The 17,979-nt window shown below is 33.2% G+C and overlaps 2 protein-coding genes across 3 annotated transcripts; both read right to left on the bottom strand.

Annotated features, from left to right (window-relative positions):
- Positions 1-3,110: 3,110 nt before the first annotated feature.
- Positions 3,111-6,580, bottom strand: LOC18043380 (gamma carbonic anhydrase-like 2, mitochondrial). Its single transcript, XM_006436798.2, has 2 exons — positions 6,033-6,580; positions 3,111-3,826 (listed from the first exon to the last, which is right to left on the bottom strand). The coding sequence occupies exons 1-2, from the start codon at positions 6,433-6,435 to the stop codon at positions 3,450-3,452; spliced, it is 780 nt and encodes a 259-aa protein (XP_006436861.1). The 5' UTR covers positions 6,436-6,580; the 3' UTR covers positions 3,111-3,449.
- Positions 6,581-13,696: 7,116 nt separating this feature from the next.
- LOC18043379 (truncated transcription factor CAULIFLOWER A) lies at positions 13,697-17,689 on the bottom strand. Of its 2 annotated transcripts, none has more exons than XM_024186452.1 (7): positions 17,502-17,689; positions 17,315-17,393; positions 15,674-15,735; positions 14,502-14,601; positions 14,280-14,321; positions 14,093-14,134; positions 13,697-13,768 (listed from the first exon to the last, which is right to left on the bottom strand). In XM_024186452.1, the coding sequence occupies exons 1-7, from the start codon at positions 17,687-17,689 to the stop codon at positions 13,697-13,699; spliced, it is 585 nt and encodes a 194-aa protein (XP_024042220.1). The 2 variants fall into 2 exon arrangements, with proteins under 2 accessions (XP_024042220.1, XP_024042221.1); XM_024186453.1 differs by having other exon boundaries at positions 13,697-13,762.
- Between the last annotated feature and the right edge of the window lie 290 nt (positions 17,690-17,979).

Genomic DNA, 17,979 nt, shown 5'->3' with positions numbered 1-17,979 from the left:
TGGTCCTCATTTCTAAGCCATAGAATGTGGGGAGACAATTAGCACACTAGGTTTTAGTTCAAAGCTCCTAGCAGCTACATTTGGGTATCTTATGCATGACGTGCTCAAATTAGCTAAGGGACTAAAATAGTCCTTAAATGGCCTCTCCTGTGGTGCTTGTAAATCCATTTTATTTTTAACGTGTTTGTGTGTGCGAAGTGTTTTTTTCTAATTCAAGGTCTATAGGTTCAAGATTAGGTAATAATGACCTACGACCATGCATGCAAAATAAATAAAATAAAAATAAAGATGTAAACAAAACAAATAATAAAGATGGGAACAAAACAAATAAAAATAAAGAAGAGGGAGAAATTACGATACTAACCTTATTGCGCTATTACAACCTTTCTATAAAAATACACAAAAATAAATACGTGAAAGAAATTAACTAAAAATTAAATTAATAAGATAAACAAAAAAAAATTACAAAGAAAAATAAATGGAAAATTAAATTACAAAATTTTAAAGAAGAGAAAAAGAAAAGAAATACTAACCTTTAAATGTAGATTCACTTTTTTTTTTCTTTTTTTTTAATAATAAAAAAAAATACAAGAAAACAAATAAAAGAAATTATTCACAAAAATTAATTCTATGAATTAAAATTACTTACCTCCCCGGCAACGGCGCCAAAAACTTGTTGTGCAAATTTTAATGTACTCGCAAGCGCACGAATCTATTGTAGTATAGACTAATGGTGACGAGTGTCGATCCCACGAGGAGGTGGATTTTAATTGTATATAGAATTAATTTTGTAAATGAGTGGTTGGATTTTTTGGTGGAAATGATTTGGAATATGCTAAAACTTAAATTAAAATGGCGATAATAAATTCTGAAATTGGAATTGAAATGACGAGAATAAATTGAAGCGAAGATCTATTGAAATGACGTACTTGGGTATCTGGATCCGTATCAACATGCATCATGGGCTAAATAATCCGTATTAATGCCAATTAAATCATGAGGGGGGAATCCACACCTCATGAACCACGCTCTAATCAATATGGTGCTAAGGGCTTATCGTGCCAAATAATAATAACCTTATACTAGAGAGCCGGTGTAACCAAGGCGGTATCTAGACAAGACTATTATTATTTGTCGACGAGAAGTCAAAACATCCACAAAAATTAGAGGGGAAGAGAAAATAAATTTACCAAATTAAGCCCATGACACATGTTGAGACTTCACCTTCAACCCAAGCTTGAAAGAAAATTAGCCACTCATAATTGAACTAGGGGCAAAATGGGAATTTATTAAAATACGAAGAAAATACAAGATGGAGAGGGAATTACAGAAAATGGATCCCAAAAATGGATTCAGAGATATCAAATTAGGGGGGGGATGCCCCCTTTTTATAGATACATGGAGTAAATCATGGCCATCGGATTAAAAACAGTTTGGACGCTCATGATTGCGCCACGTCATCAGTCAACAGTCCACGGTTTGACCACGCGGATGAACAGTAACACAGTTTGACCCGACTTTGAACAGTAACGCGGTTTGACCCGGATGAACAGTAACGCGGTTTGGTTGAAAATAATCCTGTGTGATGCATGCACCGTACGCGAGATTTTTCGTCCACTGATATGCTGCCACGTCACCATCAACAGTACATAAGAATTTTAGTCCAACAGGATCGTGACACCTCATTAGTCAATGCCACATCATCGGTCAATGCCACGTCATCATCCGTTTATGTGAACAGTGTCGTGAACAGTAACGTATACAGTACCATACACGTGAATAGTACTGTACATGTGAATAGTGCCATTTTTCCTTTTATGCTCCTCCTAAGGTTTTCGACCGTCCTGAGTTCAAAAGTGATGTCCGTTTTGCCGTCTGATCTCTCCTTTATTGTGAAATGACTATAATGCCCCTAAAATACATAAAATACTTAATTAAAATAAAACACATGTAATTAAATCACAAGAAGGTTAAATATATAAAAGTAAGGGTTGTTAGTAAGACTTAAAATGTAAAATGACGGTTTTCTCCTTTATAAATATGCATTTTCTAACACTCAACAGAGACCATTGGTTCGAGTCGAAAACTTGGTGCAAAAGGGTAAAGGATCATTTAGTCTTATATGTTGAAGTTAGTGTCTATTTAATTTCTATATTTCTAAAAATATCTCAAAACATATATACTGTTATACTATTAACACCTCTATCATTATGTTTTGTTCATTTTAGCTTATTTTTACAATATTACTCTCTTACAATAATATTTCTTTTTTTTAGTATATTAATATAAAGAAAAAAATTAAATTACCAATTTAACTCTAAAAATAAAATAAAAATAAGGAAGCTCACTTATGTCAAAAAAATTAATATTGTAAAAAAAATTAAATTACCAATTTTTTTAGACATTAATAGAAAAATTAATATATTAACTCTTCAACAGAGTGTTCCACTATATATTCTTTTTGTTTCTATTTTATTTTTTGGGACTAAATTGGTAATCTTATTTTTTTTCTTTATATTAATGTCCAAAAAAAAATATTATTGTAAAAAATGTCCAAAAAAAATAAAAATTATTGTAAGAGTAATATTATAAAAGCATACCAAGAGGAACAAAAAAAGGCAGGAATCTCAATAATTTAACGATAGAGATGTTCTGAGATATTTTTAAAAATAAAGGGACTAATAAATATTAATATCAAAATATAAAGATTAAACGAGTTTTTACCTGGTGCATAATCATAATCTTTTTAATTGAGAATATGCTTTAGGTTGTTGAGACGTGAGAGCACAAATTTGAGTCAGTATTTAATGTTAAGAATTTTTATTCCCCTTCTAATTGGTGTAGGAACAGATAATCTCACATCTATATCACCCAAATATTGATGGGGTATATGGATCTGACTATAGGAGGAAACGGTAGGAGGAATGGAAATCTTAAATGTCACCATGAAATTATTCTAAATTAGAAAAAAAAAAATCTTTGATGCTCTTAGTACACTGCTCCATTTTCATTTACTCCTTACTACCTGTATGTTTCAACATAGAAATTTTAAGTTGTAAAATAAATATGTCAACAAACATTATGACTAGCTAGGAGAAACACAGTAAGTATGGGAGACTTTGAACATAGCGGTGCATGGATATAAAAAATTGCACTTGGGCAGTATAATCAACGTTCCTAAGCTCAATATGGTTTGAACCACAAGCAAAGGCATGTACAGCTACAGATGCTGTGCATACCATACCAACAGAAATTTTTTTATAAGTTTCTTCAATCAACCTACATTTATATCCCATGAGATTTAAAACTCTCATCCAATTCATTCAACAGCCAGCAAAATCAAATTCAGCGACAAGGAATCAAAAACTTGCTTTGTGTGTTCTGAAGCTGCTTATTTTCATGCGCGGAAAGCTGCAATTGATACATGAATAACTGGACACTGAAAATCATTAGATAGTAATCCCCAAGGACTTTTTGAACTTTTCAACTTCCAAATATACTGTCGAGTAAGGGAGGAACTCTGAGAAATGGCTTTTGCTCAGATCGTTAATTGCAACAGCAAGTTTTGGGATTTCCAAGGTTTCTTCATGGGTCAAAGTCCTGACAAACCTTGCTGGATTGCCTGCCCAAAGCTCACCAGTTGGAATTCTCCTCCCTGGGGGAAGAACAGACCCAGCTTCAAGGATAGCGTGCGTCTCAACCATAGAACCTTCCATAAGGATGGAATGCTGCCCGATAATGCACTCTGGCTCAATTGTGCATGAGCGCAACGAACAGTACGCACCAATTGTGACAAATCTCTCAATGGATGTTTCTGCCGGCAGCCCTGAAAAATAGAAAGAAGTTGCGGAAGGGATGAACTTGATCTGTTAGTAGATCTCCAACAAGAAAATACATTTTCATTCCCAGAGAATTTTTAATATGACAAATTGAATGCATTAAAAATTTCACCTAAATTGATAGCATGAAAAATCCAGCGCATACAATTCACTTACTAGGTTGTTCTAACAGATTCATATCATCACTTATTATTGAATATGTCATTCTTTTCACATATACCACACGAGCCCACAATTTTAAAGTGGGAAGTAAGAGGAACAACAATGAAAGGAAAAGGCGAGCATAGCCCTTGGGAATGGCAGTCTGGATGATGAACCCAACTCTTATCAATTTTATGGAAGTTTACATACAAGCTATATACAAGCTATTGCTTCTCGGACAAGACATCTGCAGATCAATCAGCAGAGAGACAAAACCCACGAAACTGAAAAAATGAGTGATGTTACACATTACATATAAATAAATTTAAAAAAAAAAGCCCTCCACAAGATTCTGACACTGTAAAAATGAGCTGAAGTCAGGCAAAGATTGGCAAACAATCATGACAATGCAGGTCCCAAAGTTCGAAAGTCTCTCCACTTTATTAATAAACTCTCCAAACAGTGCTAAAATTAAATCAGAGATAATCTTCAAGATGGAGCATCATCATACATCAAAACTACGCACAGAATCATTTACACCGAGTTCAGTAGTATACGTCCTATCAATCCAGCTGATCTACTAAAATGGTAAATGTCCTATCAGCCCAGCTGATCTACTAAAATGGTAAGTAGATACTCACGTACTTTCCAACCAAGTCCAGGAAAAAAAGCACAAGTTCAATTCAAATAAATGAAAAAGGACAGGACGTATCTAACACAAGGAAAACAAAAAGAGTGAGAAATCTCAATATTTGAGAAATTACATTGAAAAATTTTACATCAGAGCTTGTGTCATCTAAATTTTGCAATACAGTTCAACTACTCAAATTGAATAAAGCCACGACTAAATCGATGCTTAAAAATGCATCATTAACTAACTCTAGGCCCGTTTCAATCATTGATGTAAAGATCCAAATCCAAGGAAGGTGTACAAAGGAGTGGAAATATAGTGCAGCGAGAGAGATAGACTAGCATAACAGAAAGTGGACAAAAAATCAGTACAATTACTGGGCAAAGACAGAAGAAGCATATTCATTTAACTTTCCTACAGGTTGCAGGTTATTTTTACCAGGCATATATAATTTAGATGACTAAATAAGCAATACTTGCAGTCTCAATGTCCTCCTCTCTTATCCAACATAATTTTGAGGAATGCGGGGTAATCACTACAACATAGTAGAAATCTTTCTCTAAGCCATTTAAACACTAATTGCATTATATTCTAATACATACTGCTATCTCTAAGTATCCAGCTACTCTACGATTCAAACGCTCTAAAATTTATATTCAGCGGCCACGAGAGCAACTTTATTGTAGTCTTATTATGTTAATTAGTGACATGAATTTCGATACACGATTATTCTAAGATAGGCTTTGTTCTTTGTATTAAAAATCTATTTAATAAAAGCTAAGGCAATCAATATGAAATGATATCTCAAACAAGAGACTTGTTTACTGAAACAAATGCCATTACCAAGTCCCTTTCCAGCTAAAACAGGGTCTCAGATGATCCAAAATTTAACCCTCTTCTTCAAAAACTACCAGCTTCGTAATGCACTTGAGCTTATCCAAAAAGAGTATTCAAGAAAGATAAAGAATGAATTGCCACAATCCTTGGACGCAAAATACCATTTCTGTAACATTAAACTTCACGCTTACAAGTTAAAATGTGAATGCAGCACTAGCAAAATTAACATTTAATGTTACAATTATGATATTGCAGCTTATGCATATGACATTGCATTGGAAAATCCATGCTGGTAATCTCACCAGCCCTAGTATTATGACCCAGAAAGCTTGAGAAATAACATCCTAAAAGCCTATTTATGGCTCGGTGACTACCAATTTGAGTTGTCAAATTCATATGAAGAAGTTTCTTTTAACTCCATCACCACTTAATCTCTGACCACAGTTTATTGACCAGTCCATTTTCACTAGTAATAATAAGCAACTAGGCAAGCGTCTCTCAGACTCTCACATTCTAATAATTGAAGAAAAAAAAAACATAAAAAGGGCAAAAAGTTGATTAAAAATAAAATTAAAAACCCTAACCGGTAGGAGAATTCCAAGCCGCGTGAAGTACACATCGCTCTTGCACATTGGAGCAGAAACCGACGGTAATCTTATTAAGATCGCCACGTAGGACAGAGCCAGGCCAGACGGAGGCTCCGTCGCAGACAGTGACCTGGCCGGCCAGGACAACGTTGGGAGCCACATAGGCATCGACCGCCACCTTCGGAACCCACTGGCCCAACGGTATTATCTGCCTCTGTCCTCTGTAGTCCCACTTCACTCGATCCGCTGACGGCGTTATGCTTTTGGCGTCTGCCTTCGTTGTTGTCGCTGTTGCCGTCGCTGTTGCTGCAGCTGACGTGGAAAATGCTCGGCGGATGACGTGTCCATGGGATAGCTGCGTGGTTAATGCTCGCCTCGTGATCCGGGCTAGAGCCGCCATTTTTTCTTTTTCCCCTCTTCTTGTTTTTCCAGTGAAAGACTGAAAGTTCGATCAAGAGAGAAGGCAGTTCAGAGAGTTCAGGTCGCGAGAGTGGAATTGAGAGAGAGAGAGAGAGAGGTAAAAAGCATAATGGACCCTTTGGGCTTCAATTTTAAGGTGGTCCGGCCAAAAATATTTTTGGGCTAAATTAATCTTCTTTTTAGACCCTCTTCAACAATTTTATGATCATTACCCAGCATAAAATTTTATTTTGTACCACGTCACGGAATACAGTGAAGTGGCAATATAAATTTTCCAGCTGAAACCCCACCTTAGTAGTGCCACACTTGATTATTGACCACAAATATGGAATCACTGTTTCAAGTTGACAAGCAAAAAATATATAGTGGATATTCTCCACTTTGTTGTAGATAATACATGTAGCTAGAGTAAATTAAAGTAACATTGTCCAAGTTGTAAGACTCCAAACAGGCAAAAACATTCTCGTATCCTTAAATACCATAGTTGAATTAGAGTACATGCTGGACTAGTTCTTATATTTGAGGTTAAGTATTTATTTATTTTTTATATTTTGAAAAATATTTCAAGACATTCTGTTATTAAATATGTGATACTTTTATTCTTATTTTTTCTTATCTTTTACAATAATACCATTAGTACTATTTTAAAGACATTAATTAATTAATCTATGGGAAAATTTAATTAACAAAAGTAACATATAATTATTTATTAACAAACTAACCAATTATTATTAATATAAATGAATTGGTATTTTTCATACCTTACAATAACATTCTAATTTTTTTTAAAAAAAAATTAATACTAGCTAACTTAAAGCCATGTTAATTTGATACTCCCTGCATTTACAATCTTGCTAATAATTATTTATAATAAAAAATTGATTTACCAAATTAATCCTAAAAATAAAAAAATTATATTTAGTTTTATATTACTTTTAAAGTTAATTTGTTAACTAATTTTTTTATAGATAAATTAATTAATATTCCCAAGAATTTTGTTGCAAGTGTATTGTTTTAAAAGTAAAGAAAAAGTAAGGGTATGAGTATAATATATTTAATAGCAAGAATTTCTTAAGGTAGTTTTAAAAAAATAAAAACTTGATGAATATTTAGACAAAAATATAAACACTAAACAAGCATTTACCAAGTTAAATTATGGCTAGATCGCACGTTGAAGAAGAGAGGACTATCATGCAGTGCATCTATTACATCTCAGCTAGCTAGCCATAGCCTCCTATTTTAAAGAATATATAAAGTGCAATAGGGTTTCTATCTTTTATCCCCACTACCAAAAATGCAATGTGTGATACATGTTTTCAATTAGTCGACGTCCGATTTGTTGTATATCAATATGGTTAATGGTTTGGGCGGTTGCTTTAATACAGATAAGATTTGATGGATATGGATACTTGAGGCAACTGTAAACTGAAATTGGTATAAGAAGATCGCAAACATCAGGTAATTGAAACTGAAAGTGATTCCGAAATCGATCTTCACTTGTTGAACCATCATATATGCTGAAAATTGGTACAAGAGAATTGTAAAATTAGTTCAACAATTCCGATCATGAATAAGAACATGGTCTCTCATGTGCAGGCAACCGACGACTAGATTGTTATGCTATTAGGACGAGTGATTCGGTTGTTGAGTTGTTGTTGGGTGGCTTTGGTGTAGGATTCAAATTGAGATTGAAGAGTCCAAACCAATTTGGTTTTTGATGATTTAATACCTGGATACAGTACAAAGTGCTCCTCCAAATTCTAAACTTCAAAACACTAAACTTGCCATTAATCGGTGGTTGTTGGTGTGCTTGGCATTCATTTGGTGCTTCTTGGCCATTGATTGGTCATGAATTTGTGGCCATTGATTCACCCATCTCCATGACGGCAGCAAGGCAAGAACCCTAATTGTATAAAGCAACTACACTATTGACCAGTGGCTGTTCGATTTAAAAAAAATATTTGCAGCTGTTAGATTGAACAATAAAGCATCCAATGGCTCTGCCAAATAAAGACAAAAAATATGGTATGGTGCAACTGTTGTAACATAGGTGTATCTCATGATTGTGATAAAAGTCTATATATGAATATATGCTTTAACACAGTACTTGTTATATGGCAACTGTAACTTTGATAGATTTTTTTTTAAATATTAATTAGTAGTATACTTTTCTGCTGACTAAATTTCTATTTTTCTTTTTCAATTTTTTAAATTTTTTTCTTCTTAATTTAGTTTAATAAAATTATCTTAACTGCTATATTCACCATTGAATTTACACTTATTAATTTCATCAGTTATTTGGCTATAATGCAAGCATACACATACATTCCTTAATTTATGATTAGGGGTATAAGGGAAAGCAAATGCTTTAATTTTAAGAGAAGGCATCTAACATTTAAATCCAAAGCCAATGACTGAATCAGTTGTTAACCCTAATTTTCTTTTATATAACAAACTCTCAATCTGCTGGATAAGATCGTGCATCCCTTTGTTGACTTTGGTCATCCCAGTTTCTGGTGATTGCTTTATCACCTATCCATAACTTAACTATTGATGCCGAAGAGAAAATGAAGCATGAAATCCATTAAGCAGCATGGAGCACGAGCATAGAAAGAGACAAAACTCCCAGAACCAGGAACCAAGTAAAAGTGAAAAGTAGAAAAAGACAAAAGACCAAGAATCAAGAACCAAAACCCAGGAACCAAGCAAAAGTGAAAAGTAGAAAAAGACAACCAAGAACCAAGAACCAGGAATCAGGAACCAAGAAAAGTCAAAAGTAAACCCAAAAACGAACAAATAAAAGGAAACATAGCCTGCAACATACAAGGAAACAAAGCGTAATAAAATTCGAATTAATCTAGAAGCTTCGAAACCTACTTTGAGAATGAGACAAAAATAGACTTCAAATAAAATTCTAACTAAGTAGGGGAAGTCGATAAAAATTAGGTATTAGTAAAGACTTAGAATACCAAAAATTTGTATCATAAATAGAGAGCTCCAAAGGTGTAGAGGCAAGCCAAAAAAAAAAAAAATTGGCGAGAGAGTAGCAAGACAGAAAAACTATGTTATAATTGTTATTTTATAGTGAATTTGCTTTCTTGACTCTTGTAGACGTAAGCCAAGCGCTGAACCACGTAAATCTTTGGTGTTTCCCTCTTTATATCATCCCCTTTATTCAACTCTTCAGTTGACTAGAAATTAGCGTCAACAGATTGGCGCCGTTTTTGGGGAAGATATAATTAATTGCAAACAAAAAATCATTCAACTCAACATTATGAGCCAACGAAGCCACCACAGCCATTGTAATTTACCACGGGTCCCCAGCCCCTTAAGGAGGTAGCGTAGCAACATAGGCCTGCTCCCACCACTTGCGCAACAAGTGGCTAATTTAACACAAAACATGAATTTGGTACTCCAATACATAGAGGGTCAAAGGAATCGAGGGTCTGCCCTGCCAATAGAGGAGCAACAGCAGCATCACCAATATCATGGCCAATATGATCACGAAAAGGAAAGATCTCAAGATGGCACACGAGTCAAGAACCATGCCAATCACGCTAATTATGAAAAACTCGATCTACGACAAGCGTTGATCTCTACAAATCTACGAGAGAGATTAAATGAAAAATGCCAGTTTAAAATCTAATCTAGAGGATGTGAACTTGTTGAGTCTAGTGCTGACTCGGCAGGTTTGGAAGCAGAGTTGCGAAAGCTCAAGAAAAGAATAGATGATATTGAGAAAACTCTGGTTGGACTATACATGGAGGAGATAGAACCTCCTTTCACTAAGGACATATTGGATGCCCATCTCCCTCTAAAATTCAAAATACCCTAGATAAAATTATACGGAGGAGAAGGAGACCCGACAGAACATCTAGAAACTTACATATCTTGGATGGAGGTGTAAGGAGCATCAGGAGTAGCCATCTGTAGGGCTTTCTCGCTGACACCTACGAGAGCAACGCGAAGGTGATATAGAAAGCTAAGACCAAGATCAATTTCCTCATTTGCCCAACTAAGTCAAATATTTATTAGCCAATTTGTTGGAACCAGAGACTATCAGCTTCCACTGACTCATTTTCTGTCGGTTAAACAAGAGAAGGATGAGTCACTGAAAGATTACATTACCTGCTTCAACAAAGAAACTGTAAGGGTAGAAAACTATAGTGATGCAGTAGCCTTGACTGCTATTATGGCCGGATTACAATTAGGAAAATTCCATTACTCACTCGCAAAAAACCCACCAAGAACTTTCACAGAGTTGCTATTAAGAAACCAAAAGTATTTAAATGCGGATGAGTTAACTAATGCGAAAAGGAGGACAAATTTAGACTTACAAAGAGTGGGAGAAAAGAGAAAGAGAAATGAGGAACAAATTGAGAACAAAGAAAAAGCGAGTAGGCAAAAAAAAAAATTAATGTCTAACAACTATTAAAGAATATAATTAACCATCATTAAGGCATATCTCTTGTCTTGATAAGCATTTACATTGCAAATGTTCACAATTACTTTTTATATGTTTCTCCTTTGGATATTGAAGCATTATACCTTTCACATCCTTTAAAGCCACTCTAAATAAATGAATAGGAATATATTTGAAAGGAGACTAAAAATCAACCCATCCCCTTACCCTCAAATCATTAACTACTATGCGAGTGAATTTTTAGACTAGTTGTTTATAAGACATGCTTCTCCTAATATATAATAAATGTGTTTTTGGGTTGAAAAATTAAGAACCACGACAGGTTATATGACCAAAACATATAATATATATAATTGAGTTATAAGCCATTAGGTTCTTCTAACTTGTTAAACGCATTTTAGGATGAAGTTAGAGTTAAAAAAAATCCCGAAAAAATTTAAGAGGTCCCATAACTCAGTTTAGGAGCTCTCGTACTTAGAGCTGGCAAAATTTGACACGACCCGATTACCCGACACGAACACGACATAAATAAATGGGTATGGGTCGTCAAATTTAACACAATTATTAAATAGGTCGAGTCCGGGTCAACACGATTTTTTTCCGTGTCGGGTTAGGGTTAAAATTCTTGACCCATTTACTTGATCAATGGCCCGATTATATTTTCTATTTTAAAATAATTTACATATTCTGATAATTACAACTCAAATATTAGAGATGATTTTCTTTTTTTTTTATTCTTTAAAATGGTGAATATAAACACATTGTTTTATTTATAAAATTTTACATACATTTAGAGTTTCAATAGTGTAAATGTGTAAAAATTGATAGACATGCATATTTTATAATATTGATATATAATATTATATATATATAATTAAAACATCAATAGTGTAAATGTGTAATATATTGGTAGATATGTATATTTTATAATATCGATAAATTATGTATGTATGTATGTATGTATGTATGTATGTATGTACGTATGTATGTATGATAGTGTGTAAATATTTGATGCAACTTTGGTTCAATATATAGATATTAAACGGGTTATTGGGTAACCCGATTATTTTCCGTGTCGGATTTGGATCTCAATATTTTGACACGATTATTAAATAGGTCGGGTTTGGGTCGAACTAAATTTGACACGACACGATACAAACACGACTCGATGACCCGTTTTCCCAGATCTACTCGTACTAACGATATGGAATATTACGTATGTTGTTGTACGTCATGCTCAAATACGTCATGAAAATATCTTTCATGATATTTAATTGCACGACCACTAAGCCCTGCAAATATTTTATCTCATCTCATAGTAATTTTGGACCCCAGGAATCAGTGAGACAAATAGTATATAAAGAGAACTTACTTTGAATTGAAGACATAGAAAGCCAATTGAGTTAAATGGAATCACAGCTCGACAAACGCAACGGCAAATTGATCAAGGCGACGTTGTATCAAGCGGCAGCCAATCCATCGCCACCTCATGTGAAATATAGTTCTAGCAAAGTTATTATGCCCGGCCAAATCCTATCCTTTTCAGCTGCTTCATATGATGAATTAAGCATCGATTCAAGAGCTGCTAGTTATATTTCATATGTCCAAGAACGTTTTAGGCTTGAAAGAGGTGATTGAATTGAATTGTTCTATCAGAACTTCAATCACATAACATACTATGCAAGTATTCACTTGTTATACAAGTATGAAGTTCTATTGAAATAATGAAATCAAATTTCAATACAAGTTGTCTTCAGTTTGTTTGGTTATGATTCATTTCAGGAATATTATTTCCAATTACTGTGTTCCAAGTCAAAAGGAGTGGTTCCCCCTACGGGCTTGCCTCGAGTACTCAACTAATATCTTTGGCTCTATATCCGACTTCAAATTCATACACTGCTAATATATGTAATTAAGTCATATCCCTATTGCTATAAATGCACGCGTGACATAAAATTATTAAAATATATCCAAATTCATTCCTTATAAGGATTCAGAACTCAACATGGTTAAGTATTTAGTAATCAAAAGAAATGTTCTTGTCTATGCTTTTCAAAGTAGGAATCACGCACTACTCCCAAATTAAGGTATTGAAAGCTGATCTATAATTACACAACATTGTGCTGGATATTTTATGAAGTTCCCAAAGCTGAAGTAAATGAGCCGAAGCTAGCAAATTATTAAATCGTTCATCATCACCATAGTTCAAGTAACTGATCATCAAAGCTACTGTATATAACGGGTGGACGACAATTATTTGCTGATTAAGCAAGTTCTGAATCATAAAGCAGCCTGCAATATTCAACATCATTGAACGTATAAGGTATAAGAACATATCATCGGAGGAAGGTAAGAGCTTAGAGGGTTGATCGATTTCTCTAATAGATCGATTTCTCTAATAGATTGATTTCTCTGATACTCATTTTAAATAGAATCATTGGCCTCTTACCTACTAGCTTAGGTTGCTGGGTTAATCGATTTCTCTAATTAATATGACATCGAAGTCAAAATATCAATTCCCTCTACACGCAATTAAACTCTTTCAATTATTTCTGCTCACTTTCGGGTGATCTTATCTTTTGGCCCATCTCCAGTCTTTGGTGTCTAGCCATAGTCTACATTTCGGCTGTTTAAGACTTGTCTATTATTGAGGCCTTACCAATCATCTTAAGCTTTTGGGCTAATCCATTTCTCTCTTAAGATATATTTCATGTATCATGTCATATCCTCCGTGTAAATTTGTAATAATTTTAATATTTTATAATGAGAAAATTAGAAATTCTTGTAACAAGGCTTAACGAAAGCAATTTTACCTTTACTAATTTGTTGGAATGCACCACAAGCATTGTTCTTCAGCTTCTGTTGGCGCCATTTCATCATACATCTTAATCTCATAGTACATAAAATAAAATAACAATTAAAAGAGAAAATTAATTAGCTGCATTTGAACTGTGATATTCAAGGTAATTATATGCAAGTGAAAAAAAAAATAAAAGAATAAATAAAGCTAGTAGCACAATATATAGAGAGAAAAACTTTTCAATCCGTGATTAAAGTTCAGAATGGATTTACAATGCCGTAAATCAATTTTTACAATGTTATAAACTAATTTACAACCCCAAAATCCTTTAGAATTTTAATCCCACTCTGATAATATGCATCTATGCGTGTGTGTGGGTGGGTGGGTGGGTGGTGATAGAATTTAAAGTCTTACTATCTTCTTAAGACGAGAGCTCTCCTCTTGTAACTCTTTTTGCTGCATATAAAGAAGAAACATATAGTTTTTTTTCAATTCATTTCATCTAGCTTTCAATTTTTTGAGCAAATTATAATTAATTAAGTAATGCATTTATCAAATGAAGCTAGCTAGCTAAATTTCGATTAGGTATATCATATCTTACCCTTGTTTTAAGCTCGTTGATTCTCTCTGCAATCAACCGCTTCTGTATAGTATAAACTACCAAGTCATCGTGCTCAAAGACAAGAAAGTATTATTCAACATTAACAAAAGATGGAGCCAACATTAATATATAATGTTAACAAATTAATTAAATATATAATTTTGTGTTCATAATTTATAATAATATTTGAAGAAGATATATATGTGTATAATAGATACATACCTTTTTAGAGCGAATGCGTTCAACTCCAATCTTTAGTTGTCGCTCTAGTTTTTTTAAGTCTTTTATACTCAGTGAGGATAAATCTTCTCCAGTTAAGTGCCTGTAATAAATCAAAAGAATTAATAATAATATAGGCAATCAACAAATGAATATATATATATATATAGAGAGAGAGAGATTCTTAGTTGCGAGCTTCTGCAACTTATAAAGTGTTAGGTCCATCCCATTTGAATGGTTCATGTCTAAAGATTTATAACTTGGGTAATTAAGTAATTAAAGAAAACTTAAAGCGGCTAGATGAAATTTTCATTTAAATTACATTTTGAAAAGATTATATAAAGAGGAATGAGTGGAGGCGGCAGTAGCATTAAAACAATCATAAAAGGACGACTGAGGGAGAGAAACACAGTGGCAAATTTTGAGTTTTGGGAATAGTGATTTCAAAATTTTATTAGATGATTTAGCTTTAATTTTTTTTTAAATTTGGAGAGTAAGTTTCTTGCATCGCTCTCTATAATTTTACTAGTCTTGATTTTTATTTTATTCTCTCATTAACTGTTATTTGATATACTCACTTATTATAGAGACATATATTAAGTTGTTACTTTAAGCCAAGAATATTGAGATTTTTTATGTTATTAGTCTCTAGTATTATATAGAGAAGAATTAGTCTTGCAATCCCATTAATATAGTGAAACAATATATCGAACTACTATCTCATGATTTTTCGCATTTTGTTTTTCCGTGTAAAAATCTATATCTTTTATGGTTGGTTTATTATTTTAGATTATGTTGGTTTATTTTCTACTTATTTATTTATGGTACACATCCTATTTTAATTACACAAAAAAAAATGATTTTACTTTTACTTAATTTACAACTGTTTGTGTGAGTTTCTTTCCCAACATAAAGTACGTATTCATACTATGAAGGGGTTTATAATATAAGTGCATTTATGTTTTTCTCATTCAGACATGTTATCAAATTGTGCAACTTAATAAAATTAGTACAAACACAGTATTAAACGGAGTCATTTTTTAGTATACTAAAAAATAAATCTATTATACCACACGTCTTAATCAGCGTGTCTTTGTAATGAGATGAGAGTGTCGGCAAAGTTCAATGATTACACACAGATATACATGAGTAGAATAACTACGGAATTAGCATACCTAAGCCTAGCCTCCATGGTCTCCACTGACCTTTCTAACTTTTCAATTTCGCTTTTCCATAACTGCAAACGACATAAAAAGCACAAACAATTAAATATTTATTTATTACAGTACGAAATAAGCAATGACTAAATAACTAACAACAGAGATTTAAAGCCCCTCTCAAGTCTCCAAGCATACGTGATCGGAATTCGAATCTCTCACCTCTCATTTTAATTCAAGAGATTTCACCTCTTGAAACCTTTATGATATATAAATACGGGTAAAATTATGTTGCAACTGATCATTGAATTCATGATTACATAGTTACGTAAATTAAATTTAATATTTGATTGTAACTGTGGTACCATACCATAATTATAACATAACTGAAACTTATAAATACATATATAATAGATGCTAGCCTTATCACTGAAACAAAGATTTCATAGTCTTTGAACCATGAATTTATTTAACTATTGAATGAAACATCAGTTAATAATCTGTACCTCGATCGTTACTTTCTATATAATTAACCATGGGACTTCAATGCATATGCATATTAATTCGAGCTTTGCCTTCAACATATAGAGAGCTAAAGGCTTTTGGGATGCAACCGATCAGATATTTACAAATAACAAAACGTAGAAACATGTGAAAGACCTCGAGCTCAGGAAAATCAGCAGTCCAATAATAAAAAAGAGATGAAAGTAGAGAATAGTTAAGAGCAACGAAATAAATTTTAACTCCAATATTTTAGAAAGGAGGCTTGATAATTAACTTGAAAAAAAAAATCTTATACAGTAGTTAGTCAAACTTAGCCAATTTAAGCAGTTAACAGCCACGAAGTCATCTATGCAAGTCAACACTCTCAACATCAGCTGTATAAAAACTCATAGTCATGAAAGTGCATATTTTCCTTCGTTAGGACTAATCTGTCTAGTTCATAATAGTTATGTTTGAATTTGAAAGATACAACCATTGTAGATGAAATTTTTTAATATGATTTTAGGATGTGTAGATCCTAGGATTGGGCTAATTATCAGTTAATTTTTGTACTCTTAATTATTCATGTCTCTTTATTTTTGTAAGTGTAGGATCTAACTTTTTAAAGATAAAATAGTATTGTTGTTTTATATAGCTAAAATTTAAACAAATCCGACATACAACAAATAAAAATGGAGAATAATTAAGTATATTTTAGTTGAAACAGATGTATAACAAAAAAGGTTTTGGATAAGCTATTAAAATACAAAATTACTAATTGACTCCTATCCTAGGATATATACATGTATATCTTTATGTACACACACACGCACACACATATAAGTGACGGCAGTGAGATGATAGAGACCAATGAAAGATATATGAAAAAGCAACAATAAAGATTTTTGGTTTCTGAAATCAGGAAGTCAAGCTCGTTTTCAGTTGAATAAAACTGGGAAGCTTTAGAAAACCAATTAAAACATAAGCTGTAGCCAGCATCATGATCTACTTTATTCTGAAAAAGCGTTCAGTTATTTGTTTTTTTTTTCTTTTATCAACAGCTCTTTCTTTTTGTTTTGTTTAATTCAAAGCTTTTCATTATGATGTAATATTAAGAAAAAAAAAAAAAAAAAAGCGGGCATGATATACAAATAACAAGTCGAAATGATAATATACCTGCACCAATCTTGAGCGCTGGTCGGCTGAATTAAGCTGCCCTACTTCTCTGCGATACCTCGCAATGATTTTGTCCATGCTTCAACACGAAACAGAAACATTAACTTACATGTCCAAATAATTAACAATTAATATAATACATATATAGCAAGATCAATTAATTAAGTAGGACGAAGGGATAACTGACGTGTGATGATCACTAGCATAATGATAAGCCTTTCCAGAGGGAGAGAAGATGACTAGGGCAATTTCAGCATCACAAAGAACGGAAAGCTCAAAGGCCTTCTTTAAAATCCCATTTTTTCTCTTTGAGAAAGTCACTTGCCTGTTTGTTTTGTTCTCTATCCTCTTCAGCTCCACCTTCCCTCGCCCCATTTCTCAACAACAACAGAATACAAAAAGTTAAAGAGACTCTTGGACTTATAAATAAAAAAATGCTCTGCTGCTTTCTTCCTTGCTTTTGAAAAAGCATCTAATAACAGGCTATATATGCAAACACGCCCATGCAAGCAAATATGAGCTCACGATCCATTTCTATTATTAAGTTGGTAGGTGAGGGGGTGTGGGGGAAGAGGATATGATAAGAAAGATATCCCCAACTTTCTTCAAAACCACCAATCCTACACCTTTCATTATTATTACGCTGACTGACCCCCAACAATTAT

The sequence above is a fragment of the Citrus clementina genome, unplaced genomic scaffold (genome assembly GCF_000493195.1).
Source record: "Citrus clementina cultivar Clemenules unplaced genomic scaffold, Citrus_clementina_v1.0 scaffold_4, whole genome shotgun sequence".
NCBI classification, from domain to species: domain Eukaryota; kingdom Viridiplantae; phylum Streptophyta; class Magnoliopsida; order Sapindales; family Rutaceae; genus Citrus; species Citrus x clementina.
Note: the sequence above shows the minus strand (reverse complement) of the source record. Positions and strands in the feature narration are given on the sequence as shown.